This window comes from Pinus tabuliformis, chromosome 1_2 (assembly GCF_031772625.1).
Source record: "Pinus tabuliformis cultivar Carrire ecotype Pingquan chromosome 1_2, CPIR1, whole genome shotgun sequence".
Classification (NCBI taxonomy): Eukaryota; Viridiplantae; Streptophyta; class Pinopsida; order Pinales; family Pinaceae; genus Pinus; species Pinus tabuliformis.
Window position 1 is genome coordinate 653,756,932 of NC_142298.1, and position 15,242 is coordinate 653,772,173.

The window sequence follows — 15,242 nt, forward strand, 5'->3', positions numbered from 1 at the left end:
CTTTCTGACCTGAATCACCATTACACTTATTCACACTAAAATATCCCGTGCAAATGTAAAAACCAATCGAAAATACCTTAATATTTCTTCTCCCAAATACACAGTACTCTAAGATAGATTTCCCTTCCCTACAATTTTAAATTAAAAAGAGACAAATTTTAATTTAAATAAATATTAACACACATCGTTATCCAAAAAAATCAATCAACCGAACTAAATTAAATTGGGCCATTCTAAATGGTACAGAACCTCTAAATTTTGAGCATCAACAGATAGGAATAGAAGAGAACAGTGGATCGCCTCAACGACGGTTTCACTCATTAAGAACTCCACTGATTACGATTGTTTTTTAAAACGCCAATCTAGAATGTATGTTTGACCCAGTGCTGCGCTTCTAGGTTACTGTCCGAAGACTTTCCGTTTCACTATTTAAAGGTTCTAGAAGAGCCTATGTATGGCCAGTGCAACCTAATATTCTAATATTCTAATATTACACGGAATATATTCTTTTATACAATCTGATCGTGATGTTCAATATGTTCACGATTTCCTTATGACACCTGTTCTTATTATTAATATATGACGTGAATATGAAAGCGGTGACCATTTACCCGGATAGTGAGAGGCTTCTGTTTGCAGGCTGTAATAATTATATATAAATATATGGTTTTGCCAGAAGATATTGAAGCGTGAAGTCCTGTGTTCTTCCTGCACTTGAAGAATATGGCGACGGAAGTAATAGAGATGTCAGGTCTCGAAGAACGAGAAGAAGAAAAGAGGCAGAAATTAAAGGCAGATTTGCCTAAACAGCATGCTGTCGAGGAAAGCAACACTGACAGCACGTCTGTTCGTGCAAATGATACAAATATCTCAATATTGAAACTCTTTAAATATGCTGATTTATTTGATCTCTGCCTTGTGGCATTGGGCACTGTTGGAACTATTGCAGATGGACTGACCATGCCTATCACGATGTTTATATTAAGCAGTTTGATAGACAAAATAGGAAAATTTAGTTCCGCATTCACCGGAGATTTCGGTCATACTGTCAACACGGTAATAATCATTTCCTTTACACAGCAAAACTTGGCGCAATTCCCATCCCGCATATTGAGTAATGTCTCGGTGTTGGTTAATTGTGCAGTATGCTTTACGTCTGATGTATTTATCGATCGGTGTGTTTTTTGCTGCGTTTTTAGGTTGGTATCATATCTTCCTCCTCCTTTCCCACTTTGCAATGTTTATGAGAACCGTTTTTTTATGATCGTACCTATGACTGATGCTTTGCTTCCCTTTGTCTCATCAGAGGCGTTCTGTTGGGCGAGGACAGGCGAAAGGCAGGCGTCTCGGATGCGCTTGAAATATTTGAAAGCCGTACTGAGGCAGGACGAGGGATTCTTCGACATCCAAGGCACCACCACATCGGAAGTGGTTACGAGCGTTATTAATGATACTCTCGTTATACAGGATGTTTTCGCTGAAAAGGTATGATCTTAATTACTTTATCCTCTCATCTAATTCGTTGAGTTTTCTAATTCTGATGCTAATATTGTCCATTCTCAGATACCTAACTTCGTCATGAATATGTCTTTGTTCGTCGGCGCTTATTTTGTGGCGTTCTACTTGACATGGAGACTCGCAATCGTGTCATTTCCATTCGTAATCTTTTTGATAATTCCCGGGGTAATGTATGGACGGATTCTGGTGGAGACTTCTCGCAAGTTGAATGAAGCCTATAATATAGCCGGCAATATTGCAGAGCAAGCTCTTTCATCCATTAGGACATGTTGAAATCTAATTTCAACGCAGACCAAGAAAAACCGTGAACCAAGCCAGAAACCGTTCACCGGATTTTCTCGGAGCTATTTGCCGACGAAGGAATAATCCGGGAAGGAGCTCCGAGAAAATATGGAGCTGACGCGTGGTTGACCCCTGACGTAACGCAACGTAAGAATCTCGGAGGTTAACTTTCAGCACTTGTTGGTCTTCCGATATTGTTCTCCACCGTTGGATTTGCTCCCGTGTTCTCCGCCGTTGATCACCTGGAGCTGCATACGAACCCACATCAATTCAATGTTTTGCGTGGAGTAAAAGGTTTATGGTTGACCGCCGTAGGTAAAAGAATTTAATGATTGGTACAAGATTTTGGTGAGGTTCTTTTAATATGAGCATGGGCATGTTATAATATATGTTTTTATATATATTTATATACGGCATGTATTAAATAGGAAATCGTATGTAATAAGTTTAATGTTTTTTGTATTGATTTTTAAAATGTTATGCATTGCACACGGGAGGTATGTATGGGTATTCACAGCAGTGAAAAATGTTGATGGTGCGGTAAAAGAAGAAGAAGAACCAGAGGATGTATGCACAGCAGTGCATGAATACATTCAGTAATGTTTTGTGAAGTTTTTTTAAGTAGCGAAAACCATGTGTGGTTTTGCACGAAGTAAGTTTTTTGTAAGCCTGTGTAAGTTTTGCTTTTACAGCAGTATGTAAAATTGTTTTACACCAGTAAATGTGAATGGAGGTTTTACAGCAGTAAATGTTAATGGGAATTTTTCCAGCAGTGTAAATTCTCATATGGAGACACAGTGAATGTTTTTTTTGTTTTAATGAATAGAAATATTTTATGGTGAAATCCTCTGTTCCTCAGTGAATTCTGTGTGCACAAAAGATCCTGGAGCAAAAGAAACAGAGCATTGCCTCTGTGTGTTTGAATATTTGGTTTTTGGTATTTTCCCCATTAAAAATATCCAACAGTGGTATCAGAGCAGGCTTAGGCTCTTTGAAGGAGACAAAGAAGCTGAAGAGAGAAGGTTGTTGCTGCAGCAAAACCTCTCAGGCAGACAGAAGACTCAGACAACAAAGGATTCAGGTATTCTTCATAGCTATCTTGTTTGTTATTGAAGAGACAGTCAGTGTTTTAAATACACAGTCAAGGAATGGCCAGCACAAGCACTGGTATGGGTTTGTTTAACACCCAGCTTCCACAGTTTAATGGGAAGAACTATGACTACTGGTCAATAACTATGACAGCTCTGCTTGCTTCCCAAGATTTATGGGAAATAGTTGAAGAAGGCTTTGAAGAACCAGCAGATGAAACTGAGTTCAATGCATTAACTCAAGGAGAGAAGGATCTGCTGAAGAACAATAGGAAGAAAGATTTAAAAGCCCGTGTGTTGTTGTATCTAGCAGTAGACCAGAGTATGTTTCCAAGGTTAGCAGCAGCTAAGACAGCCAATGAAGCATGGCAAACCCTCAAGACAGCCTATCAAGGCATGGAGAGAGTGAAGACAGCAAAGCTACAATTGCTGAGAAAGGATTTTGAGAACTTGAACATGAAGGAGTCAGATAACATTGACTCATTCTTCACTCATGTGATTGGTGTAATCACACAAATGAGAACTCATGGAGAAACCATTGAAGACAGAAGAATTGTGGAGAAAATATTGAGGGTCTTACCCTCAAGGTTTGATGCCATAGTCACCACCATTGAAGAGACAAAGGATCTCTCAAGCTATTCAGTTGATGAGCTGCATGCATCACTGATAACACATGAGCAGAGGTTGAGTAGGAATGAAAACTCATCTCTTGAGCAAGCCTTCAAAACCCAGATGTCCTTTGGAAGAGGCAGAGGTCAAGGCAGAGGAAACAAAAGAGGAAGAGGCAGAAGCCAGAATAGAGGTGGAAGGAACAACTCATCAAATGCACAAGGAAGAGGCAACAATCCAAATCAGAACCAAGGCCAAGGCAGCAGCCAACAAGGAGGACAACATCATGCTCAAGGACAAAGGTATGATAAATCTAATGTTCAATGCTATTATTGCAAAAAGTATGGACATTATGCTAGTGATTGTAGAAAGAAACAGCATGATATGAACAACAGACAAAATGCAAATGTTACAAGAGAAAATAGCAGTCAAAATAATGTCCTGTTAGCTTGTAACATGGCTGAAACACATAGTGAAGACATATGGTTTTTAGACTCAGGTTGCAGCAACCATATGACAGGAAACATTGCCCTCTTCTCAGCCTTAAATCAGAATTTGAAATCAGAGGTCACACTAGGAACTGATAGTAAAGTGTCTGTTATGGGAAAAGGGGAGGTAAAAATATTTACAAAACAAGGAGAAAGGAAAACCATAGCAGATGTCTACTATGTCCCCGGAATGAGATGTAACCTATTGAGTGTTGGACAGCTTATCCAAAAGGGTTACAATGTTTACTTTGTAAATGATGTGTGCACCATCATGGATATACCACCCAGCAAGAGATGCATTGCTGAAGTGAAGATGACAAGGAACAGGATGTTCCCTCTCCGGATCAGGGCAGACTTGAAGAACAAAGGTGAAATTGCAGCAGTCACCCAAGAGGCCTTCCAAAGCGTGCCAAAGGATGAGAACTGGTTATGGCACTTGAGATTTGGGCATCTAAATTTTGGAGGTCTAAACTTGTTGAGCAGGAAAGGAATGGTAAGAGGATTACCATTGATAGAGAAACCGGACAGCCTATGTGAAGGCTGCATTTTGGGAAAACAACATAGAGAGAGTTTTCCATCAGGGAAAAGTATAAGGGCAAAGGCACCCTTAGAGATTATCCACTCAGATTTGTGTGGACCAATGCAAGCTCCATCATTAGCTGGCAGCCAATATTTCCTAACATTCATTGATGACTGTACAAGAAAGACTTGGATATACTTCCTTAAAAACAAAAGTGAAGTGTTTGAGAAATTTCAAAACTTCAAAGCACTTGTGGAGAACCAAAGCGGGCTGCATATAAAAGTTTTGAGAACTGATAGAGGAGGTGAGTATATCTCCAAGGAATTCCTAAGATTTTGTAGAGAAAATGGAATTCACAAACAGTTTACAACAAGGTACACTCCGCAGCAAAATGGAGTTGCTGAAAGGAAGAACAGGACCATCATGGATATGGCGAGGAGTATGTTGAAGGCAAAGCATTTGCCAAATGAGTATTGGGCTGAAGCTGTACATTGTGCAGTTTATATATTGAACAGGTGTCCTACAAAAGCAGTGATGAACAAGGTGCCAGAAGAGGCATGGAGTGGGAGAAAGCAAGGAGTCACCCACATGAGAGTTTTTGGGTGTGTGGCCTATGCACACATACCAGATCAGCTAAGGAGGAAGTTGGACAGCAAAGGGGAGAAATGCATCTTCATTGGATACAGTGATGAATCCAAAGCCTACAGGCTGTACATTCCATCTACCAAGAAGTTCTTTGTCAGCAGGGATGTTCAATTCATAGAAGAGGAAGCTTGGGATGGAAGCATAGAGAAAACAGTCAATGTCAAGAACTGTTTGTCTCATGATGAAGATGAAGAGGAGGTGGCTGAAATGAATCCCCAAACAACAGCGCCAACACAAGGACAGCAAGGTACACCATTGAGGATCAATGAGAGTGCTTCTCCAAGCACACCACAAGGAGGAAATTCAAGTGCATCTTCAAGCACTTGCACACCAAGTGAACGAGGTAAGAAGTTTAGAAATCTAAGTGAAATTTATGAAGAAGGAATGAATTCCTTATTTGCCTTGTATTGTCATGTTGATGATCCTATTCATTTCGAAGATGCAATCAAAGATAGGAAATGGATAGAAGCTATGGATGAGGAGATGAATGCCATAGAGAGAAACAAAACATGGGATTTGGTTGAGTTACCAAAAGGCAAAGAAGTCATTGGTGTGAAATGGGTCTATAAGACCAAGAGCAATGCTGAAGGCAAGATAGAAAGGCACAAGGCAAGGCTGGTTGTCAAAGGGTACAAGCAGCAGTATGGGAGAGATTATGATGAGACTTTCGCCCCGGTTGCAAGAATGGAAACCGTGAGAGCAGTGTTGTCCATAGCAGCACAAAACAAATGGAAAGTCTACCAAATGGATGTGAAATCAGCATTCCTAAATGGAGTGTTAATGGAAGAGGTCTATGTGGAACAGCCTCTCGGATATGAGAAGAAAGGTGAAGAGCACAAAGTGTGCAAATTGAAGAAAGCTCTTTATGGGCTGAAGCAAGCGCCAATAGCATGGTACAGCCGGATAGATTCATATCTATTAGATAATGAATTTGACAAGTGTGAAGGAGAACCCACAGTCTACATCAAGGAAAAGGATGGTAAGATTTTAATTGTTGTTTTGTATGTTGATGATGTGATTTTCACAGGTAATGATGATCAGCTCATTGAGAATTTTAAATCAGTCATGAAGGATGAATTTGAAATGACTGACATGGGTTTCTTGAGATACTTCTTAGGCATAGAAGTAGATCAAAATGAAAAAGGAATTTTTATATCTCAAGCAAGATATGTAAATCAAGTTTTGAGCAGATTTAAGATGGAAGAATGCAAGGCAGCAATCACTCCCACAGTGATGGGATTAAAGCTCAGCAGAGAGGACAGCAGCAAGGATTTTGATCCTAGCTTGTACAAAAGTATTGTAGGCAGCCTTATGTATTTAACAGCAACTAGGCCTGATTTAATGTATGTTGTTAGTTTAATTTCCAGGTTCATGGAGAGGCCAAAGGAGGCACATTGGCAGGCAGCAAAGAGAATTTTGAGGTATGTCAAAGGCACCAAAATGTTTGGAATTTTATATCATGCCTCAGAACATTCAGATTTGGTTGGATACACAGACAGCGATTGGGCTGGAAGTGTAGATGATCGGAAGAGCACTTCCGGTTATGTTTTTAATATGGGTTCAGGAGCCATTTCATGGGCTTCTAAGAAGCAGTCCATTGTAGCATTGTCTACAGCAGAGGCTGAATATGTGGCAGCTACAGCAGCAGCATGTCAAGCAGTGTGGATGAGAAGAATGTTGAGAAGCTTAGGCCAAGAGCAGGCAAAAGCGACAGTGATCTTTTGTGACAATAGCTCAGCTATTGCATTGTCAAAGAATTCAGTGTTTCATAAGAGAACGAAACACATTGATACCAGGTTTCACTACATCAGAGAATTGGTGAACAATGGAGAAATTGTCCTAGAACATTGCAGGACTCAAGAACAGGTAGCAGACATCTTGACAAAGCCACTTGATCAGAAGAGCTTTGAATTTTTGAGAAAGTGTCTGGGTATGACTGAATGCCCAGCTGTTGAAATTAAAGGGGAGTGTTGAAATCTAATTTCAACGCAGACCAAGAAAAACCGTGAACCAAGCCAGAAACCGTTCACCGGATTTTCTCGGAGCTATTTGCCGACGAAGGAATAATCCGGGAAGGAGCTCCGAGAAAATATGGAGCTGACGCGTGGTTGACCCCTGACGTAACGCAACGTAAGAATCTCGGAGGTTAACTTTCAGCACTTGTTGGTCTTCCGATATTGTTCTCCACCGTTGGATTTGCTCCCGTGTTCTCCGCCGTTGATCACCTGGAGCTGCATACGAACCCACATCAATTCAATGTTTTGCGTGGAGTAAAAGGTTTATGGTTGACCGCCCTAGGTAAAAGAATTTAATGATTGGTACAAGATTTTGGTGAGGCTCTTTTAATATGAGCATGGGCATGTTATAATATATGTTTTTATATATATTTATATACGGCATGTATTAAATAGGAAATCGTATGTAATAAGTTTAATGTTTTTTGTATTGATTTTTAAAATGTTATGCATTGCACACGGGAGGTATGTATGGGTATTCACAGCAGTGAAAAATGTTGATGGTGCGGTAAAAGAAGAAGAAGAACCAGAGGATGTATGCACAGCAGTGCATGAATACATTCAGTAATGTTTTGTGAAGTTTTTTTAAGTAGCGAAAACCATGTGTGGTTTTGCACGAAGTAAGTTTTTGTAAGCCTGTGTAAGTTTTGCTTTTACAGCAGTATGTAAAATTGTTTTACACCAGTAAATGTGAATGGAGGTTTTACAGCAGTAAATGTTAATGGGAATTTTTCCAGCAGTGTAAATTCTCATATGGAGACACAGTGAATGTTTTTTTTGTTTTAATGAATAGAAATATTTTATGGTGAAATCCTCTGTTCCTCAGTGAATTCTGTGTGCACAAAAGATCCTGGAGCAAAAGAAACAGAGCATTGCCTCTGTGTGTTTGAATATTTGGTTTTTGGTATTTTCCCCATTAAAAATATCCAACAGGACAGTCTTTTCTTTCGTTGGAGAGGACAGGACAATGACCAAGTTCTCCGATGCGCTTAACTTAACTGTAAAGCTTGGCCTTAAACAAGGTCTTGTCAAAGGGTTGGCAATAGGTAGCGTAGCAGTGACCTTCGGTATCTGGGCCTTCAACGCTTGGTATGGTAGCACATTGGTTATGTATCATGGGGCTAGCGGAGGAAGGATTTTCGTCACTTCATCTCTCATACTTATGGGTGGCTTGTAAGTTTTCTCCCTATCCATTTCTCTCCTTCTCAGTTATTTCTATAATTGATACAAGAACGGAAAATTTAATCCATTTTGTTAAGTTCAATCACAATTTCTGGAATCACTGATGTGTTTGCAGAGCTCTCGGGACTGCGCTTCCTAATATAAGATACTTCTCAGAGGCACGTGCTGCTGGTAAACGCATCTTTGAGATGATCGACAGAGAACCGATCATTGATTGGGAAAATCCAAAAGGAGAAATATTGCAGGAGGTCAGCGGCGAAATTGAATTTAGAAACGTTGAGTTTGCATATCCATCTCGACCAGAGTCCAAGATATTTCACAATTTCTGTCTCACTATTCCATCAAGCAAGACCGTTGCGTTGGTGGGAGGAAGCGGGTCAGGCAAGTCTACGGTTGTGGCGTTGATAGAGAGGTTCTATGATCCGCTCACTGGAGAGATTTTGTTGGATGGAGTGAACACTAAAACGCTACAATTGAAATGGTTCCGTTCCCAGATTGGACTAGTAAGTCAAGAACCTGCACTCTTTGCTACATCAATCAAGGAGAACATTCTATTCGGGAAGGATGGAGCCAGCACGGATCAGGTTATTGCTGCTGCCAAAGCTTCCAATGCTCACAATTTCATCAGTCAACTACCAGATGGTTATGACACACAGGTAAAATTTACCTTTTCTTTCTCATCTTCCATTTCTGGCAAGAGCAGTCGATTTGAATTTCCTTTCATTTGGTAATACAGGTGGGTGAGCGCGGAGTCCAGATGTCCGGAGGGCAAAAGCAACGTATAGCTATTGCAAGAGTTATGCTCAAGGATCCTCGTCTACTTCTTCTAGACGAGGCCACGAGTGCTCTAGATGCAGAGTCGGAGAAGATTGTTCAGGATGCTCTAGAGCAAGCTTCAGTCGGACGCACAACAATTATAGTCGCTCATCGCCTCTCCACAATCCGCAACGCGGACATGATTGCGGTGGTTCAAAATGGTCATGTGATCGAGACAGGTACGCATGAAGATCTGATCTATAAACCCCACGGAGCATATGCTACTTTGGTTCAGCTGCAACAGGCCGCGGCAGATAAGCCAGATGAGCGATTCGAAGGCTCCACTGTGCTAGACCAGTCTTTGAGAGCAAGGAGCTCTAGCATCTATAGCAGATCGAGTTCGAACATGTCTGCATCAGTCCAGCGAGAACTGATAGTTGAACAGAAGCCTCCGTCCGCCCCTTCATTCCGTCGACTGCTTCTTTTAAATACTCCGGAATGGAAGCATGCTCTATTAGGCTGTGCAGGAGCCTTAGCTTTTGGAGCAGTTCAACCTGTCTATTCCTTTTTCCTTGGGGAAGTTATATCTGTATTTTTTCTTCAAGACCATCACCAAATCAAATCCAAAATCAAAGTATACGCCTCCATTTTTGTGGCCTTGGGAGTAATATCGCTCTCAGTGAACGTGCTGCAGCATTACAATTTTGCAGCTATGGGGGAATATCTTACAAAAAGAATTCGAGAGCGAATGCTATCCAAGATCTTTACATTCGAGGTTGGGTGGTTCGACAAGGACGAGAATTCTAGCGGAGCTATTTGCTCCAGACTCGCAACAGAGGCTAATGTGGCAAGTACCTGACCTAAATGCTTTAGTATTTATAATAATGTTGGGATCTGTGTCACAGTTTTCTGATGATTAGAATGTTCTATTATAGGTGAGATCCCTGGTTGGAGATCGTATATCGTTACTTGTACAAACCTCTTCCGCCGTGCTAGTAGCCTTCACGATGGCTTTGATTTTATCATGGCGCCTTGCACTTGTAATAATTGCAGTGCAACCCGTCATAGTATTATGTTTCTACACCAAAAAGGTTCTGCTTAAGGCCATGTCTCAAAAGTCTCTCAAAGCTCAAGATAAAGGCAGTCAACTAGCAGCAGAAGCTGTTGCTAACCATCGTACTATTAGTGCATTCTCTTCACAGGACAAGATTCTCCGTCTCTTCGAAAAGACTCAAGAAGGACCTCGCAGAGACAGTATCAAACAATCTTTGTTTGCAGGATGTGCCCTGGGAGCATCACAATGCATCACTATAGCTAATATGGCTCTGGACTTCTGGTATGGGGGACACCTTGTAGCGAAACGACAAATCACCTCCAAAGCTCTTTTCCAAGTTTTCTTCATTCTGATGAGCACTGGAAGAGCGATAGGAGAAGCAGGAAGTATGAGCACCGACATCGCTAAAGGCTCTGATGCAGTCAAATCCGTCTTTGGCATCCTGGACAGAGAGAGCCAGATAAACCCGGACGATGAGAAGGGTGAGAAAACGGATAAGATAGAAGGAAGCGTGGACCTGAGAAACGTGGACTTTGCTTACCCAGCTCGTCCAGATGTTATGATCTTCAAGAACTTCTGCTTAAGGATAAAAGCTGGCAAAAGCATGGCACTTGTAGGACAAAGCGGATCCGGTAAATCGACCATCATTGGATTAATTGAAAGGTTTTACGATCCCCTAAAAGGATCGGTGAAAATCGATGGCAGTGACATCAGGAGCTTCAATTTGAAGAGTTTGAGGAATCACGTAGCTCTAGTAGGTCAAGAGCCCACACTGTTCGGAGGAAGCATTAGAGACAACATTCTCTATGGAAAAGAGAAAGCAAGCGAGGCGGAGATGATCGAAGCTGCAAAGGCTGCAAATGCTCATGACTTCATCAGGTAATACTGCAATTGTTCAATTGAAACAGAATGTTTATAATCAACTACAATTGAAATAATTATTTGTGGAATAGATTATGATTTATTGAACCAGATCAGTGAAATTAACTTGGATCTGTGCAGCTCTTTGGAGGAGGGATACGAAACAAACTGCGGAGACAGAGGAGTTCAATTATCGGGAGGGCAAAAGCAGCGGATTGCGATAGCGAGGGCGATAATAAAGAATCCGAGCATATTACTGCTGGACGAGGCAACAAGCGCATTGGACAGCCAGTCGGAGAAGATCGTTCAAGAGGCGCTGGACAGAATAATGGTGGGGAGAACAAGCATTGTGATAGCTCATCGACTGACAACCATCCAGAATGCAGATTCGATTGCTGTGATTCAAGATGGGAAAGTGATTGAACAGGGGAGTCATTCATATCTGTTGGGCAAAGGAGAAGGCAACCCATATTACTCTCTCGTCAACCTGCAGCGACGCCATCACTAGATCCTCTTCTGCCTCATAAACAGAAGAATCCTCCGTGATCCACGTCGTAAATCTTTCTTTGCGCCTTCCCCTAAATATCGAAGATGGATTGTCAAACGTAAAAGTAGGGTTGGAATTTTAATGTAACTCTGTTTATCCAATGAAAATTTGAATAGGACTCCCTTTTTTAAAGAGCCCGTAAAATATTGTGAGCGGCCAAACAAATTTAATTCAAGAGAGAATGTGATTTTTTTTTGAATTTATGAATATAGATTCAGCATTTTAAAGAATATTTTATAGTTTAAATTTAAGCTAAATTTCGATTAAAATTAATCACAAAAATGTCTTTAAAAATCTTATTTAATTAAAAAAAAAAATTATAGTTGAAAAAATAAATTTAATAAGTATATAATAAAATATTATTCCTCAAATTACTGATGTAATTGCTATACTTATGAGAATGTCATTCATCAAATTATGGATGTAGTTGTTATATTTATACCATGATTTCAAGATATTTGTGTCATGACTTTTCATTATTAATTGTAAACCAATTTAAAATTTAAATTGTTGGAAATAGTCATACTCACATAAATAACATACTAATGGGTAAATGTAAATGTGCAAACTTACTAATGGGTATTACCCATCAAAATTTATGCAAGTCCTTAATTCCCCCCTTTAACTAGGCTATATTCCATACTATGGGTAAATACCATAGGTTCTCATACCATGAGTCAATATCAAGGGCACATATCATGATTTGTTTTAAACATTATTTTTATTTTATTATGACTGAGTAAAAATGTTTGCACATTATTAATTTTATTTTATCTTATTTTTATTTTTGTTTTTGTGTAATTTGATCTAGTCAAAATGTTTACAGAATAAGATAGGACAAGACAAGACATGACAACATCTCTTCCATACTAGATTAAAGTAGCTCTAGATACAATAATTAAACATTTTACATTTTAATTAATCAAATCATATATATATTTAGATATAATGAGTAATTTCAAATTAGTCAACCAATATATCGACGATATTAGGTTTTTTAGGTAAAAGTTTATATGGAAGTTTAAATATGTGGTTTTATATTTTTAAATTTTATATGGAATTGTAAATATGTATAGTTGAATATAAGAAATATTTTTACATAAATGTAATATTTAAGTTAAAGTTTTGGGACCTAGATTAATTCAAATGATTTAAAATATAATATGAAAAATGATAATTATCTTTTTTCTTAAATTATAAAGATTTGAAAATCTAATTTAACACTAAAACTTACCATTTATATTAGATGAAACAAACATATAAATACATCAATCATTCGTTAAAGATAGAAATTCTATCTTAACCACACAATCACTTAGTTGAGTAAATCTCTCAACTAAACACTAAACTAGGGATCATCTAAACAAATCTTAAAGAACAACACGCTCTTTTACTTAGAAACCAAGACAGGTAGGAATTATATTTTCCAAGTCCCCCTCTTAATGACTACTTGTCACAATCTCAACCAACAAATTCTAGTTGTTGTCAAACATGACAAAAGAATATGTCCACATCGATATAAAGGAACAACCAGAATGCATGGGTGCCCAACAGCTGCAACCGTGGCGACCGCTAGTCTACTAGGATGTCCTTAGCATACATGGTTCTGTCAACCATTATAACATTATAACTCCCCATCATTATGAATTCGAAATCTTCTAGGCTACTAGCTCCATCAAGTTGTCTCTTAACCCTTGAAAAAGTGTAGTAGGAAAATTGGATTCCCGAATTTCACTCCCGAACATGAGAATCATGGATCTCCCAAAGTCAATTACTAAACAATGAGGGCTAGTAAAAAGAAATTGATTGTAATATATGAATTAAGAATGGTTGTATTATATATTTTACCCTTTTGGTAATATAATTAAACAAGTAGGATGATGAAACACTGATAGAAGTGGTGGGGTCTAAAAACATTGTTGCCTTGTATTCCCCTAGTAAGCAGGAAAAAATTATTTGAAGTCTTCTCGCCTTTAAATAGGCTATATTCCACATGAATACCATGGTCGAAACCATGGATTCTCACAAACCTCAAGCTAGAAAACCATTAATAAATTGACTGAGTCAAGTTTACTCCAAGCACCCTAGCAATCCACTCCTTAAACTTGACTCAAGGAGATTAACTTGGTCCCAATCATTCATCAACCATCTCCCTTGAGATCTCACATCCCCCCCTTCAATTTAGGATACTAATACACCTTCCACCCTGTTACCTATCTAAGTGGTCCATTCCATAGCTTGATTACTCCATTTTCCACCGCACTGCATGTATGTTTGATCAAAGTCTTAAGGTCTTACAACAATCCATACTCCTCCACAACATGCATGCTCGAACAGTAGGTCTTACAAATTTATGGGAAAGCACATTTTCCTTGGACCAAAACCCTTTGCCTTTTCATAGAAAAATGGTGTTACACACCACTATGGATCGTAGGTTCACTATCTCCTTCACTATCCTCAAACCATTGACTCCATTTCTGTTTTCTTTTCCATATGACCACTCTCTCACTACATCTTAGTATTTGTTGATCCATACGTTGACCTAGTCTTTCAAAATCATTTCCATGCTCCATTTGATTAGAATTTAATGTTGGTAGCTTATAAGATCACAATAATAATTATTTATTTTCAATTGGCTATGTTTGCATTAATTTCTATTTAATTTTTACTAGTGATTGGTGATTAATGTACTTGTTGCATTTGCCTCTCCCGATGATTAGTAAAGTAGCAAATATATTGTAGTTTTGAGAGCTTCATTTTGGATGAGATCAATCATTTTTGTAAGTAGTGTTAATTCTTTCATATATTAATTTTTTTATAGATGTTTTAGGCTCAAAATCCCCACCCCTTCCCAAAGGGCTTTATAGTTATTCTAAAGGGCCTTTTCCTTTAGGACCAAGGAGTAGGGATTTTCTATATCCATATTCGAATGAATAATTGGACCATCAATAAATGGTATCTAATTACCAATAGGATTTAACATATATGTATTTTTCATATTATGTTATATATGTATAAACATATGTATGTATGTAATGCTAGTACTCTAAATGGTAAACTTTCTCTTTGCCAAGGGGGAGATGTGGGCTCAATCCATGCTACCTACCCATCACATGCAATATGAAAATGAATATTTCATGCATTGACGGTATATTTTCCTCCCTTATCATTCAATTATGAAACAATAATTGAGATAACAATCCTTTGCATAACAAAATGTTTCTTATTTTTTTATCTAGAGGATAAGATTTGAACTCATGACCTAAAGGATATGAGCCTTGCAAGCCAACAAAATACTCTACTTTACAATATTTATTGATATCATAGTCAAAATGTGTACACCAAATAATCAGGGAATATATTATTCCTATCCTTATATAGGAATAGGGGTGCTCTTCCATTATTGAATACACTTCAATAACTGTATTTTTTCTTTTTATAAAACTCAATGTTGTTACCTTGGGAAATAAACATGCATGGGCCATCTCATGGAGTATCTATTTTGGGAATATAAAGTCTTGAGAGTTGGATCTACATATTCTATTTGAAAATAAATGTCAATGGAGATGTTTAGGTGCACTAATGTATGGTGGAGATTGCAAGTTTTTATGATTTTTCAATTTGTCATATAATGATGATTTGCTTTCTTCCTCCAAATATTGAAAATAAAATGATAT

General features: G+C 38.6%; 1 protein-coding gene across 1 annotated transcript; it reads left to right on the forward strand.

The window, feature by feature from the left end:
- The first annotated feature begins 723 nt into the window (after nucleotides 1-723).
- LOC149207373 (ABC transporter B family member 15-like) lies at nucleotides 724-11,603 on the forward strand. Its single transcript, XM_089398018.1, has 9 exons — nucleotides 724-1,056; nucleotides 1,145-1,199; nucleotides 1,307-1,485; nucleotides 1,564-1,786; nucleotides 8,104-8,338; nucleotides 8,463-9,003; nucleotides 9,084-9,950; nucleotides 10,039-11,036; nucleotides 11,160-11,603. The coding sequence occupies exons 1-9, from the start codon at nucleotides 724-726 to the stop codon at nucleotides 11,524-11,526; spliced, it is 3,798 nt and encodes a 1,265-aa protein (XP_089254144.1). The 3' UTR covers nucleotides 11,527-11,603.
- The last annotated feature ends 3,639 nt before the right edge of the window (nucleotides 11,604-15,242 follow it).

Bases quoted from the DNA above. Each gene is read 5' to 3' on its own strand.
- LOC149207373 (XM_089398018.1), top strand. From the start codon at position 724: ATGGCGACGGAAGTAATAGAGATGTCAGGTCTCGAAGAACGAGAAGAA. The intron at 1,787-8,103 runs GTTGAAATCTAA...CCAACAGGACAG, and splicing joins TCTTTCATCCATTAGGACAT to TCTTTTCTTTCGTTGGAGAG. The intron at 9,951-10,038 runs GCAAGTACCTGA...GTTCTATTATAG, and splicing joins TCGCAACAGAGGCTAATGTG to GTGAGATCCCTGGTTGGAGA.